Source organism: Clarias gariepinus, chromosome 8, assembly GCF_024256425.1.
Source record: "Clarias gariepinus isolate MV-2021 ecotype Netherlands chromosome 8, CGAR_prim_01v2, whole genome shotgun sequence".
Classification (NCBI taxonomy): Eukaryota; Metazoa; Chordata; class Actinopteri; order Siluriformes; family Clariidae; genus Clarias; species Clarias gariepinus.
The window spans coordinates 6,539,456-6,554,362 of NC_071107.1; the positions used below are offsets into that span (position 1 = coordinate 6,539,456).

Genomic DNA, 14,907 nt, shown 5'->3' on the forward strand with positions numbered 1-14,907 from the left:
TACTTTATATGTCTATCAGCCATTTTGGGATATCTGTTGGTTTTGCATTATACCACAGTTTTTATCTAATGCACTACAAAAAGAATGTGGTGTCATGTTTTAAGTCACAAAATCCTTACATAAGCCCATAAATTACCATTTATACTGAAATAAGCAAATTGGCATTATAGAGAATGTCTAACACACAAACTAGCACTGTCTAATGCTCGCTAGTAAACTATCCTGTTTACTGTAACACAGTATGTTTGTGATTACCCAGCTTTATATATAATTTATGAGGTAAGATTTGACACGCCGTAGAATTTTTTTTTTTTTATTAGTGCACCATTGTGCTAATATTATGATTTAACGTGCTACAAAGGAATTGTAACGCAGTTACAAACTCAAAATATAAAACAACAAAAATATTACCTCATGATATATCGAGTAACCAATTATTCAAGACGTTGATTAAAATTATTTTTATAATCAGCACTAACGAATCCTGGTTTGAGTGAAAATCTGCAAAGGCCCAAACAATAAAGATGGATCCTGTTTTTTATTTGCCAAAACAAAAAACCCTGGTTGCCAGGTCAGAAATTATTACACTCTTCTGTGAGACCGACAAATATTTTTGTTTAAAATTTTAGAATTTTATATAAAAAGATAACCACTAAGCTTATGCTTTCTACAAAAAAAATCTCTGTCGTTCCAATTAATCTTGTCGATACGTTAATAAGAAACATTCCAAAACACAAAACGATGATATTCAAGACTCCACTGCGCTACGACAACGACTTTGTGTCTAGCATGCTAGCATTAAGTGCGCAGAGGGTTAGCCTGTAAGCTAACGACGTCAGCTACGCTAACTCTCTCCACCCACCCTCTCTCCTGGCAGCACACGAGGATGCGCACACACACTCACACAACCTACTACACTTACACACCATCACATGCTAACACACACACACACGTTATGCTGACAAAAAGGGAGACTGATTTTCAGCTGTATAGTAAGACACAGAGAAAACAGAGACATGGAGCAGACTCTCCACTTCCTCGCTCTCTCTATTCCTTCTTGTCTCTATTGGACAGAAGTGACGTTTGACACAGAGTTTCGTCACCGCACCATGGCCGATGCTAATCAACACAACTGCCCTGCGCTAACACACACCAGGACGATGCAGCCATCACCAAAATGGAGGGAAAAAACGGACCCTATCTCTCCACTCCTTTTTTTCTTCCCCTTTTCTTTCTTACTCTCTTACTACAGATTCTCTCTCTCTCTCTCTCGCATTCTCTCTGCTCTCATTTTCATCCTTGTCATGAAAGAAGCTGTGGCGTACTCAGAGGCCGGCTGCCTGAATTTTTATCACAACCTCGGTGATGTAATTCTCAAGCCAAGGACCAAAATGGTGGATGAGGGCTTATATGCTTCCTCTATTTTCCCTCTCGTTATCTAATCTCTACACCTCGATATCGCTCAGGAAAAACATGAGCATCACCACACACACCCCTTTTTTGTAACACGCACACTCTGGTAGAGAAAGACGGAACCAGGCCGAGACGCTGGAGCTTGATGCTGCAATTGCAGGAAGCTAGCAGGCTAAGAATGTGTTTATGTGTTAAGGAAAAAAATAAATATATATATATATTTCGTTAAAATTATATATATATTGGAATACATATAAATAGTTTTTTAAACACACGTATATTAGATGAGCATATATGTGCTCCAGTTATTTCTTTCCTTTTTTTGGATGCTAGGCTAATATAAGTTGCACCCACCTTGAGCGATGTAGGGCGCAAGAGGGGGGAGAGAAGGGGGGAAGTGCTTGTGGAGCCGGTAGTCCTTGTCGCGATCGGAGCCCAAATCGGGTCCGTCCGGACCGGGCCATGCGCGCCGCAGGTTGCGTGTTTTCTTCATCGTTGCGTTGGATGGGATGGGATGGGAAAGGGGCAAAAAAAGGGTGAGGAAGCAAGAGGGTAAAGGGGTAAAGGGGTGGGGAGGAAGGGGGGTGCAGATGTGATGCTTTAATCCTCCCACATTGGAATGGGGCACCCCGGTCCTGGCATCAGGCTAGATGCATGGTTTCTTCACACACACTCGCACACACATACGCGCACACACGCACTAGGAACGACACACAGGCTCGGCTTGAGCCAATCCGGATGACCCGAAGCCAAACATCGGGATACACACTCCACAGAACACACATTAAGAATGATGGACAGAAGGATGGATTCCGGATTTAAGCAAGGTGCCTCAGAATGAGAGGATGGAGTAAAAGGGAGGGAGGGAGCGAGGGAGGGAGGGAGGGAAGGATACTGCGGAGGGAGAGAGAAAGAGAGAGAGAAAGAGAAAGAGAGAGCAGAGCGAGGCCTGCGTGTCCAACAATAGCTCCGTTCAACGCCGCACCGAGACAAAAGGCCTCCACTGGGAAAGAGAGAACATAAAAAAAACGAGTGCAGTCCTCGAGGAGGAGGCGACCTCGAAAAACACTGAAGGAACGCAAATGTGAAGCAGGAAACAGGAGGCAGGGGCACTCGTCCTCCGTCTTCCTACAGCCTCGAAAAACAACAAGCCCACCAGCACCACCAGCACCAGCAAGCCAATAGATGAGAGACAGAGGAGAAAAAAAAATGGAGGATAAAATAAAAAGAGAGAAGCTGCTCCTCTTTTGTTCAGTAAATCCACGCTGAAGGAGGACGCACACTCATTCACACGCCTGCATCCCTTCTTCCTCTGCTGCTACTGCCAGCACCTTCCACTGATAGGGTGTGTGTGTGCGTGTGTGTATGTGTGTATGTGTGTGCGTTTGTGTGATAGAAAGAGAGAGAGAGAGTGTGTGTGTGTGTGTGTGTGTGTGTGTGTGTGTGTGTGAGGATGGGGAACGAGGGAGGGGGAGAGCGGGAGACCGAGCGATCGAGTGTGAGTGCACACGTCTGACAGAGAGAGAGAGAGAGAAAGAGAGAGAGAGAGAAGGAGGAGATTACAAGATGAAGTGATGGACAGCTTGTGTGGCAAATAAGAACAGAAATAATAACAACTTTAAAAAGCGAAAAAAAATTTTTTTTAATTGCTAGGGCCAAACAACTTATAGAGGAATGACTGACAGAAATGTTCTGATGGCATTACACATGTCTCCCTTTTAGCTGTCTCATCCTCATTCTATCTCTCTGTATCGCTTTCTCCTGTCTCTGTCTCACTTGGTCTATCTGCGTGTCTTTCCTTGTCTTTCTTTCCATTAGTTTCTTGCCCTTGGCCTCTCTTCCTATACTTCCTCGTTCTCCCTTTATCTCTCTCTCTATTTCTCTCTCTCTCTCTCTCTCTCTCTGTCTCTCAGTTGTCTAACTGCTAGAACACTGATTAAAGCAGCGGTATGTAATGTCCAGCCTTCTTCTGGCCGTTAGGTGAGCTGCAACTGCCAAGGCAGTTAGAAAACTGGAAAAAGTATCATTCTAAGAAAAAAAAAACCCTCTTCAAAACCATAAAGGGCTAAATATTTTAGAAAATATTGCAGGTGTTTGAAAAAAAAAAAAAACAAGATTATTTTTTCAGCATATAAATGAACAAGTAAGTTATAAATAATGTGACATTTTATGTTTAAATTTGTTTAAACACAAAATGTCTACATCATTATTTAAAATAACAATAAGGATTTTTTTTTCAATTTTTCTTGAAATGCAATCACTGTCCGATGTGCAGAAACACACTTTCATATGGCAACTTTTACATGTTTTAATGTATTAAAAACTTCTAAAAGTATTCAGCAAACACATAAATGCTGTGTCACGTGTCTTGTTAATTGTTTAAATGTCATGTCTCCTACAAAGTGATGTTTTCCTGCCAATCTTCTGCTCCAGTCCAGTAGGGGGTGGAAATGCACCAGCCAGTCATTAAACGATGTTTTAGAAGTACTTAAAGGAAGATAAAAGCATAGAAATTTGTATCTTCTGCAAACACTGTGGTATTATTTCACAGAATGTGCCAATTTTAAACCATTTAATTTCAACCAATAAAAGATCAATTTAACTGCATTATTGACATTATCACCCAAAATTCAACACTTTATGGACCAAAACTGCATATGCCATAATCTGTTATTCAAATAGTTTGTACTTTGGGACAGGCTTCTGCATTTTTACACACACACACACAAACCATAAACAGTATCAGGACATGGTTTGTATCCTAATATATTATTATGCGTAATAATATTCAGTGTACTATTCTAATATGAATGTTGATAGTCTTTTACTCTCTGTAACAGTGAACGTTTTTGTCACACACACACATGAAATGAAACTGATCAACAACTAACAATGCTGATGTTCATGAATACAAATGAGGGGGCAGGGATATGTGGCTGATAGAACAGCAAGATGACTCTGCTCCGCCCCCTTTATTAAACACACTCACAGTTCATTTAACACTGACAATCACTAAAGTCACACACATGCACATGAATGTGTGTGACATTTCAGTGTTAAATAAGTTATTTTTTTTATAATTATCAATTTGTTTTACCATGATTTCATACTATTCAGACTATTATATGTTATGTATTATTATTTATTTGTGTAGTATTTGCTCTTTGTATTCATTGTGTATTTCTAATTTATTTGTGTTCATTTCATTTTAATAAATTATTATACAAATAAAGTAAGTGTATTTTATTTATTATATATTTTACTTTTTTATATTTGTTTGTTTGTATTGAATCCAACACTGTGCATTATTATTATTATTATTATTATTATTTCTCATTCAAAATACATTTCTAGATTAATAGTTAAAGTTTTTTATATGACATTGTGTATTCAATTATTTATTTATTGTATTTATGTATTTTTTTGTATTTCACTATATATATTTATATATTTTATGCAATAATTTATTATACATTTTGTGATGTTCAGATATTAAAATTGTAAAACTGTATTTTAGATTTATATTTCTACTGCTTTTAAAACTCACACATTGACCTTTTTTTAATACTACTTTTTCAGGTTTCTAAGCACACAAAGATATTTGCTGTTGTTAATTGGCATCAGAGTGTTTTCCATCCAACCAATATAATGGGGTCTGAATCTCCTAAAATGGTAAGTGTTGAAGTTCTGCTCTTTAATATGTAGTAATAAGTATTAAGGTGCCTGAGTTGCACTGACTCTTGTTATGAAGCCTGAAAACCTATAAAGCGCTGTTTATTCTCAGCGCTACAGCACCACTTAGTGGCAGAGACCGGTTACTGCAGCTCTGAGCTCAGTTTATTCATTTCTATTCTTATTATACACACAGTAATAATTTACACCGCAAGTGCAGTAAGTGCACTACACCCTGTTTCATAGGGTACTCTACACTAAACAGTACACTACATTAGGGGAACTACATTAGGAACACCATTTTAGAGCCTACTATAATCAGGGTAATAAATAATGTATGGGTTTTTGTTGTTGTTATTATGCTGTTGAGTTTGAGTTTTTGTCTGTCAACATACTCCTGCATATTCTTGTGTGTGTGTGTGTGTGTGTGTGTGTGTGTGTGTGTGTGTGTGTGTGTGTGTCTGTGTGTGTGTGTCTCTGTGTGTGTGTCTCTGTGTGTGTGTGTGTGTGTGTGTGTGTGTGTGTGTTTCAAAGAGAGATAGAGAGAAGAAAAATAGAGGAAGAGACAAAGCCAGACAAACAGACAGAAAGACACACACACACAGATAAGGAGAGAAATAAAAAGAAAGAAAGAAAGAAAGAAATGAGCCTGACAGACCAGAAGACAGAGAGACAGACTAACAGACAGGCAAACAGATAAACAGAGAAAGCAAGACAGTTAAACAGAGAGAGAAAGAGATAGACAGACAGAAAGGCAGAAAAACAGAGAAAAAGATAGACAGAGACAGACAGAAATAAGACAGAAAGGGAGGGAGGAGGGACTATGCAGCCAAGATCACTCTGTTCATTCATACAAAAGGGAAGAGGAGTAAAACACACACACGCGCGACAGCCATCTTCTCTTTAAGCCGCAACTGCAGCCGTAACCATGGCAATGCAATGGCAACAGCCGATGAGCTCACTGGCTCTGCAGCTAGAGAGAGAGAGAGAGAGAGAGAGAGAGAGAGTCCTAATTCAGAAAAGTGCCTGGTTTTAAATGTAATCTGAAGATTTTGGAGAAACAAATATGACAGACTTTTTGCTAAAGGTTTGAAAAGAAACACTTGGCCTAAAATTATTACCATTTGTTTTTTTGATTTTTTATTTGACCTTAAAAGTAATGAATCAGCAAATATGGTGTCTAATTTACTTCAGCTAATGTGGTTAATAAGTACTGAAAAGCAAAGCCCTTTCCCTTTAAACACTTTATTCTCAATTTCTGAGTACAAGGCCATTATTTAAAAAATATCTGTAAGAAAGACTGAACCTTGAGTTTCTCCCTATGACCAGCAGGAGGGGCACTGGTGGCTCAGTGGTACATGTTTCACCTGCCATGCAGAAGGTTGGTGGGTTCAATTCCCAGCCAGTGCCCAAACCCCCCAGCCACTGGATACAGAGCCGGTCCCAAACCCAGATAAAATGGGAGGCTTGTGTCTAGAAGCGAATCCGGCATAAAACCTGTGCCAAGTTGTTATGCAGACCGGGTATTCCGCTGTGGCAACCCCTTGCCGGGAGCAGCCAAAAGACCAACAACCAGCAGGAGGCAGGTGATCTGACACCACTAATGAATGAAATTTTTTAAAATCATTTTGATCATCTTTGTGTCACTCACTTATCATCTATTTCAATTTGTCCTGTATACGCCTATCCCAGGAGACTTGACGGGGTCATTTGAACCCTGGATGGGGTGCCGATCCATCAAAGGGCGCACACACATACACACACACACACACACACTGCAGGCAATTTGGGACTGCCAATTAGCCTAATCTGCATGTCTTTGGAATGTGAGAGGTAACCAGAGCACCTGGAAGAAACCCACCCAGCATGGGGAGAACATGCAAACTCCATGCACACAGCCCCAAGACAGGAATCAAACCCGAACCCTGGAGGTAAAAGGTGCTAACTACTACGCCAGTGTGTCTCCACCTGCTTTCATGTAAAAAAAAAAAACTGTGTTTATGCATCAGTCAATTTGTTTAAACTTTATGGGGTTTTTTAGGGTTTTTGGGGGGCAAAACCCTCACTCATCGTCTATAACACTAACACTTCCACCGGATGCCAATCCATGGCAAGGCACTCACACATACACACACTTATTCACCCACTACGGGCAATTTGGGATCGCCAATTAGCCTAATCTACATGTCTTCGGACTGTGGGAGGAAACCGGAGAACTCAGAGGAATCCCACTAAGCACGGAAAGAACACGCAAACTCCATGCACAGGTTGGGACATGCAGATTAGGCTAATTGGTGTTCCCAAATTGCCCGTAGTGTGTGAAAGTTGACTAGAGGTCCTACCACGGCTGTACAAAATGGATATATAGTGTGTTCTCTTGGATAGTTTCATGTATTATTTAAATCCTTAATTTGCTTAGACTAGTATTATACCTCTCTCTGTATGTCACTTTGCTCAACCTCACAATATAAATCATTTGACTTGAACATTTCTACGTTAAATGTTTTCTACATCAGAGTGCAGTAAAGGCTAAACAACATATGCACAAGTAACTCTCAGAGCTTTAATGGTGTGCTGGATCAAGTGCTGTTCTATGTGCTGCTCAATAACAAGTGTTATTAATAAGTGTTAAATTTGACAAGTAAAGAGAAAAAAACAATTCCATTTTCTTTTTTAGTCCACATTTTCTATCTCTGATTTATTTTTTAGCTTTAAGCATACTGAACATACTGAATTTGTTTAAAAGCCATGATTTAGATGACATTTAATAACGCTCTTGGACACATTTTCTCAAGAAAATTCAGATAAGTTGAAAACTACACAAATAATCTGAATGTAAGGCTGAGACAATTTATTTAAGCAAATGCGCAACTCGACTCTGAAGACCAGGAACTTTCCGCATTTAAATAAAGATGTTGCAGTCTTATATAGCAAGCAAATGTAACTGCAAATGCGTGTCATGCAAAAGTAGCTATAAAACCTAAATTGGTGTTTTTAGCACTGTATGTACGCATTAATCGAGTGTAATTTTTTTAATTCTGTTTAGAAGTTTTCTTGGTGAAAATAAAATCTTTTGCTGATTATGATCAGCCTGTCTTTTGTCCAATTTATATCCAATCAAACACTCTCTAATATACATAATCAAGCCCCTAAATGCTAGCACTAGTACAAAAGCAGCACTAAACATGGTTGTGTAAATAAGAATGCACATGGTTAGTCTACATGTTGCTAATGTCCATTATTGTTCGCTAGTCAGTCAATCCATTTAACGCTTTTCCTAACTTAGTGTTACATACACTAAGAAATACATCAGTAAAATATTCAATACAATATGTGCCATTTCACCGTCAAAGGCTGAACATGGCTCTATCAAACATTCAACGTTTCCCAGGCTGCCACGTGAGCAGAAGTGTTGTTATCGTCCTCACTATAATTTCATGCTTTCCTGCAGAACACCCATGCTCAAGTGAGAACTTGTAAAGACACAGAAACGACGTGTTCACAAAATTTCCCCAGAGTGGCGCCACGTTACGAACACCTCGGCTATTCTGAGAGACGTGAGATCTAAAACACGCGACCTGTCTGAGTGATGAGTGCAGGATCTGTCACGTTTAAAATCTTTATCTAACCCTTTTATACAGCAAGGACAAGAACATATATTGATATAACAATATAATACATTTAATCTCATTTATGTAATATATAGCACAGTATCCCTGATGTAATTACGCCGATTATTTTACGATACCCGCGACAAACAAAAAACATAGGATGGTTTAAAAGGAAAAAGACAGAGGAAATCAGCTGATACATGTTCAGTTTGCACTGGAGCCATAAGGCTAATGGTGCTAACAATTAAAGGAAGCTTAAAGCTACCAATTTAGCGTAGCCATGCAGATCCCACACTCATGCATGCTCCAGAAATATTACGTATGTCTGTATTAAAATAAATGAAGTCACGTCTAATATATAACTCCGCCTCCAACATTTAGGCCACACCTCCTATTCTTTAGTTTCATTTCATCAATTATATATATATATATTATATATTATATATATATATTTTTTGTCTTGGAGTTTTCCCCTTTTATTCTTTTTTTTTTCTTATTATTTCTTTCTTCTTTTCCTTTTTTTCTTATTTTTTTACTTTTCATTTACTTTCTGTTATTTAAAATCCCCCGTAATATTTTTTGTTTGTTGTCTTTTGTCTGTTTGTGTCACATTTTCCTTTTTCAATTATTAACCTTTTTTGTTAGTTTTTCTTTCTTTTTTTTTTGTACTTCACTGTTTTAATTATATTTCTGTTATTTTGTTATTTCCTTTCTTTATAATTTTTTCTTTCTTTCCTTAAGACTGACACAAACATTTTTTGAGAAAGAGAGAATCTAAGTAAAACTTTTACATGCCCTAAGGGTGTGTGTTTGTGTGTGTGTGTGTGTGTGTGTGCGCATGTGTGTGTGTGTGAGCAGTAGAAGACTGAGTAAAGTGTAAATGTACAGAGTTATGGGGATGAAAATCGTCCACATTCCAAAAGGGCAGTGTGTGTGACGAGCTGAAAGGAACTCAGGTAACAGCAACACACAATGCCTAATCAACACTACCAGATCTGTGTGTGTGTGTGTGTGTGTGTGTGTGTGTGTGTGTTTGTGTGTGTGTGTGTTTTATTTTACTTTTAAATATGGTGTGTGCTGACAGAGAAACTTTGCGACAAAGTGTATATGTATCTTGCACACACACACACGCACACAAACACACACACACATGGCTGGTGCAGGAGGAAGGTAACTTAACTCACCATAATGACACAGCACATAGTCTTCCTTACACACCTAAAGACTTAGAAACTCACAAAACACTTTTTGTAATGATGTGAAAGTCAATGAAGGGAAATGATGCAGTCAATACTTTTTTTCTTCTTGCTTTCTTCCTTTTTTTGTGAAAGTAAAAGCATTACCATAATTACATTGTGAAGGGAACTTGCAAGACTGGGACTAAACAGCTGTGTGTCCATAAAAACACTTGTTAGTGAGACTCATTGGGGGAAAAAAGCCTTCAGTTTGCTAGGGAGCATAATGATTTCACTTTAAAGCAAAGGGAAACATCATGTGGTCCGATATGTCCATATTGTCCCAATTCCAGAGCGATGGACGAGTCAGGGTACTGTAAGAGGGGAAGCGCATAAAGTGATGGACCCATCATGCATAGTGGACACTGTACTAGCCTCTAGAGAGAGTGTTATGATCTGGAGTTGCTTCAGTTGGTGAGGTCTAGGCTCAGCCACGTTATGTGGTATTAAAATGAAGTAAGCTGACAACCTAAATATACTGAAAGACCAGGTTGTCACATCAATGGAGTTTTCCTTCCCTGATGGCTCAAGACTCAGATTTTAGATTGTGACAGAGAGATCATTTTCTTACATGAACTCGACTTAACAGAATCCTAACCTTAACCTCAGTGAGGACCTCTCGAGCGTGCTGGAGAAGACAATGGATGATTAGACTCTCCTGGAATCAAAACAAGATCTCAGTCAAAATTTGTGTTGAAATAAATGTTGTGACATTGCAAAACATTGGGGAAACAATGCCATGGCAAATGCTTGCTAAAATCAAAGCTAAAGACGGGCCAAGGACGCATTTCAATGCTAATTCAGGAAGAAGTAGGTGCTTAGACATTGTTTAAAGACTGCCAGGGACTCAGCTGTTCAGACATCCAGAAGTTCATTTTACCACCAGGGGGCCAAAACAGAGAGAACCATAGGGGATGGATGGAGCAGTCAAGCAGTGCTGGAGGATGGGAGGGAACATGGTGCAGTTCAGGGTCTGATAAGTGGTGTGAGGTAATAGGATGCTATGAAAATCTCTATGAAAATTCTTGTTTATTTAGGTGAAGTTCTTTTGGTTGGTTTAAAATGTTGAGCTAATCATTCAAAAAGCTTTTTCAGACTGCTAAAAAGTTTTAAACTTTACTTGTACAGAGGATCCAAAGTGGGTTTCTTCAGCTTGGGAATAATCCTTGCTTTCTTGAGTGTAGTATTAATTCATTCAGGGTTATGCATCAAAAAATTATGTTGATGAGCTATGTTGATTCCACTTTTCCCTGTGGAATTTTGACATGAGAGTACAGTTCGAGATGAGATCTGTGATGAGTCCTGATTCCTTCTACTTAATTCTCTGTGATTGCTGAGTCACACAGCTGATAGCCAAGGAGCAGAGCAAGAGCTGGATTTAGAAGATAGAGGACAGAAGAGGTTCATGGATGAGGAAAGAGCGGATAGAACCCTGACCAAGAGGACATGTCCACTCATTCACACCCTCACTTAATCACTCACTCTCTTAAACATTCACTCACTTAATGACTCCCTCCACCTCCCTCCCTCACACTTAATAACTTACATCACTCTTACTCACTCCCTCACTTATTCATTCACTCCCTCCTTCCTTCACATACTCAATCATCCACTCACTCACTCCCTTACTCACTTATTCACTCACTCACACACTCATTCCCTCACTTTCTCACTCCCTTCCACACTCTCTTCCTCCCTCACTTTCTCCCTGCCTCACTTACTAACTTCCTAACTGTAGTGTAGATTTGTTATTTTTCTGCTCGTTTCCCGCTATTCTCTCCCGTCTTCTCCTCCCTTTCCTGCTATTGATAAACAGTAATCGTTAGCGTTCTTGTGTGTGGGTGTGTGTGCTGTAACATTGGTTCATTTTCCTGCTGGTCCTTATGCCTTCCTTCCTCCTCTGGTTTGAAACGGAAACAAACTCAGCATGGCGAGACATTGTCAAGTCCTAGGTTTTATTCTCTAAAGCAGAAATAATAAAAAAAACACAATTTGCAGTGCCATTAATTTATTTTACACACATACACGCAAAAAAAAAAAAATAGAGTGTAAGAGAGACGTCTGTTTAGATTGTATCTGCTAGAACTTACATTACAATATTAAAAAAAATTAAAACGCTTTTAATTAGTCTGTAAGATCTCTAGACATAAATGACTAAACATAACTGTGCAGCGGTGTTTAAAAAAAACTTTTCCCCCATACAGGAGGCAGCGACTTTCTGCAAAATCACAGAGGTGTGTCTCTGGAACGGGACAAAAACTGAACAGACGACTGCAGAGTTGGTGAAAATAATACAGTCGTATGTAATTTCCTTAAGGGAGGAGGAAGAAAAACACCAGCGTGTCTGATCAAAACAGAAACAAAATCACAGAGAAGCTCCAGCTTATTATTACATTATTTCCTAGCAGAATGTAACTCAATCTTGTTCAAACTGGCTAAAAAGTCAGTCTTAGATCCTCATACACCTTCCTTCTTCCCTTTTGTAACATACCTTTGTGTGAGCCTTGTTCAGGAAGCACCTGAAATTCCTGATCTGTGACCTTTGGTCGAAACATGAAACCTTAACACCTGCATATTCAGAGGAAACCATCCATCCATCCATCCATCCTTCCATCCTTCCATCCTGCTCCTTCACCATGAGCACCACCATAGCTCTTATTTCCCGAACTCATAAAGGCATAATGAAAGGCTTCTCTAGATTCTCGCACTCAACACCTATTGTACTAAGATGAAAAAATGAGCTCGGATGAGAAGGTAAGTTTACAGCCCATAAATGTGTGCTAGCATGCTGATTATCTCACACACTTTAACCTTCAAACATCTGATTATACACAATTATCTTCACCCCACAGGAAAATGATAAGGAACCATCCAGTAGTTTCATCAAAACTCCCATCAGTGAGACAAACATATTCAATTGGAGGTTTTTTTTTTAAACGAAAGTACAGAAGGTGACTCTATCATCATTCACTTTGTTTCAAACACGTCCAACTTAAAAACTTTCAAACCTCATAAAACTCAAATGAGTCCCACTCACAATAATTATTACAGGTTTGTTGCAAGGATTTCTGTGTTTGCAAGTCACGCAGTAATTTAGAACTACTTAAATATTACTCTCAGCTAGGATGGTTGGTTCTGAAACTGAGAGCATGCAGCATGGATGCTTGTGTCCATCAACAAATCCTTCCATATAGCTCAGTGACCTCGACTCCTTTGATGGAGCACGCTAAATCTACCACAGCATCTACGAGAGGTTTCCACCATGTCTGGATGAGACCAAGTGCTACTGTTCTGTCTCTAAACTAGTTGAATGGGATTGCATAGTCATGGCCCTGCAGTCACACAGACACGGCCCTCATTATGACAGCAGTCACAACCCCCAAGTGCACGAACTTTACATAAATAACATTTACAGATACCAGAGAGAAAGCAGAATAATATATATTTTTAAAAACACTCCACACTCTTCTCACACTTGTACATGCCATGCAAATGTCATTAAATGACAAAAAATGTGCTAAATAATTAACTGCTTTTACTCTGAAATATTTTCAAATAAAAGATGTTAATGATTAATTAACGATTCATAATATATTTGATGAATTGATCTTAATAACTTTATCCATTAAACTTATAATGATGGTTTTGCACTGTATTTCTCTGTAGCTTACATATCTATTAACTTGTCCAAGAGGGCGCACTTGCAGTTTAGGTCATGTGCTGTATTCAACATTTCTAATTAATTTTTTGCAGCCGTAAAGAGTGAGCAGTATTTTTTTTACAGGCTTTTTAAAAATTATTATAATTATAATAATTCAGTTTGTTTAAACTATTTTTGCTTTACTAATTTGTCTTACATAACAAATTAGTTGGGATTGGGCCACTAGATATGTTTAAATAACACATACATTGAGGAAAAAAAGTGCATCTTGTTTATGTGTATTCAACTATCATGTTAAGAAAATGTGCATTTGTCCAAATGCCCATCATAAATCGAAAATCAATCAATCAATCAATCAATTAAATAATTGATTAATTAAAAGTATTTAATAACCCAGAAAGTCTAGGTGACTGGTATGCTATGTGCGTAGATGTGATTTGAGACACAGTGTTACGGTTGTTTATTCGGTTTTGGATATCATGCAACATGATGCAATAAAACCATTTTATTGCCCGGGTCTGCCTAAAAAGCAAGGACTTACGAGAGAAAAGCCGCTACTTCTGCGTTTGTTCTACAGCTATAAGTGCCTGAGTAATGATTAACCAAATCTCTTTTCTTATTATTAACAGACCACTGAGACCTACACTGAGGTGATGATCTCTGATCTGAGATTTACTTGAGAACCACACACACACACACACACACTTTCATCATCCTGCTAGTAGACCTTTATTCCAGGTTACATATACATGCTGATCATCTTTAATGTTAATGTTATTTGGAGTTAGCTTTCTGCTTAAAAGGACACATACACACATGTATATACACACCCATTCACACATACAAACGCAAACATATATACAAATATATTATCAAAGAAGAAGAAAAAGACTTCATTTGTCATACATACATTACAGATTCTTTTTTTTCTTCAGAATTTGTGACAGGTGTTTCTTGTTGCCCAAGTGTGTGACCTGTTATATTGTGAGTTTAAACAGTGAATAGTACCGAACATCTATTCTTAGCTATAGCCTTTTGTTTTTTGCATGATGCCGGATTTGTTGTAATAAAAATAAATAAATAAACCAACATTAAGATTATAGAGCTGGCTATGAGAGAAAAGCAAAGAAATTTTGAAAGAAACCAATGGTATACCAAGAACCAGACACGGACTAAGACAGACACGTTGTGAGAGCTGAAGAAAAACCCAAAAAAGAGAGTCAGAGACAACAATCTCCACAGGGCATGGGTGAAGATCTCACATGAAGAAACATAGAGGCTGCTGTTTGTGCAGTAAGAATCAGAAGACTAGAAT

The 14,907-nt window shown here is 38.5% G+C and overlaps 1 protein-coding gene across 2 annotated transcripts in view; it reads right to left on the reverse strand.

The window, feature by feature from the left end:
• stox2a (storkhead box 2a) overlaps positions 1-14,907 on the reverse strand; it is a 56,285-nt gene that overhangs the window by 38,602 nt on the left and 2,776 nt on the right. Inside the window, exon 1 of one of the 2 annotated variants that reach the window (XM_053502843.1) lies at positions 1,768-2,763. The exons of the other annotated variant lie outside the window; for it this stretch is intronic. Within the exon in view, the coding sequence (XP_053358818.1) occupies positions 1,768-1,906 (139 nt within the window). The 5' untranslated portion in view covers positions 1,907-2,763. Of the gene's footprint in view, positions 1-1,767; positions 2,764-14,907 lie in introns of those variants that run through there. 2 annotated transcript variants of the gene reach the window in all.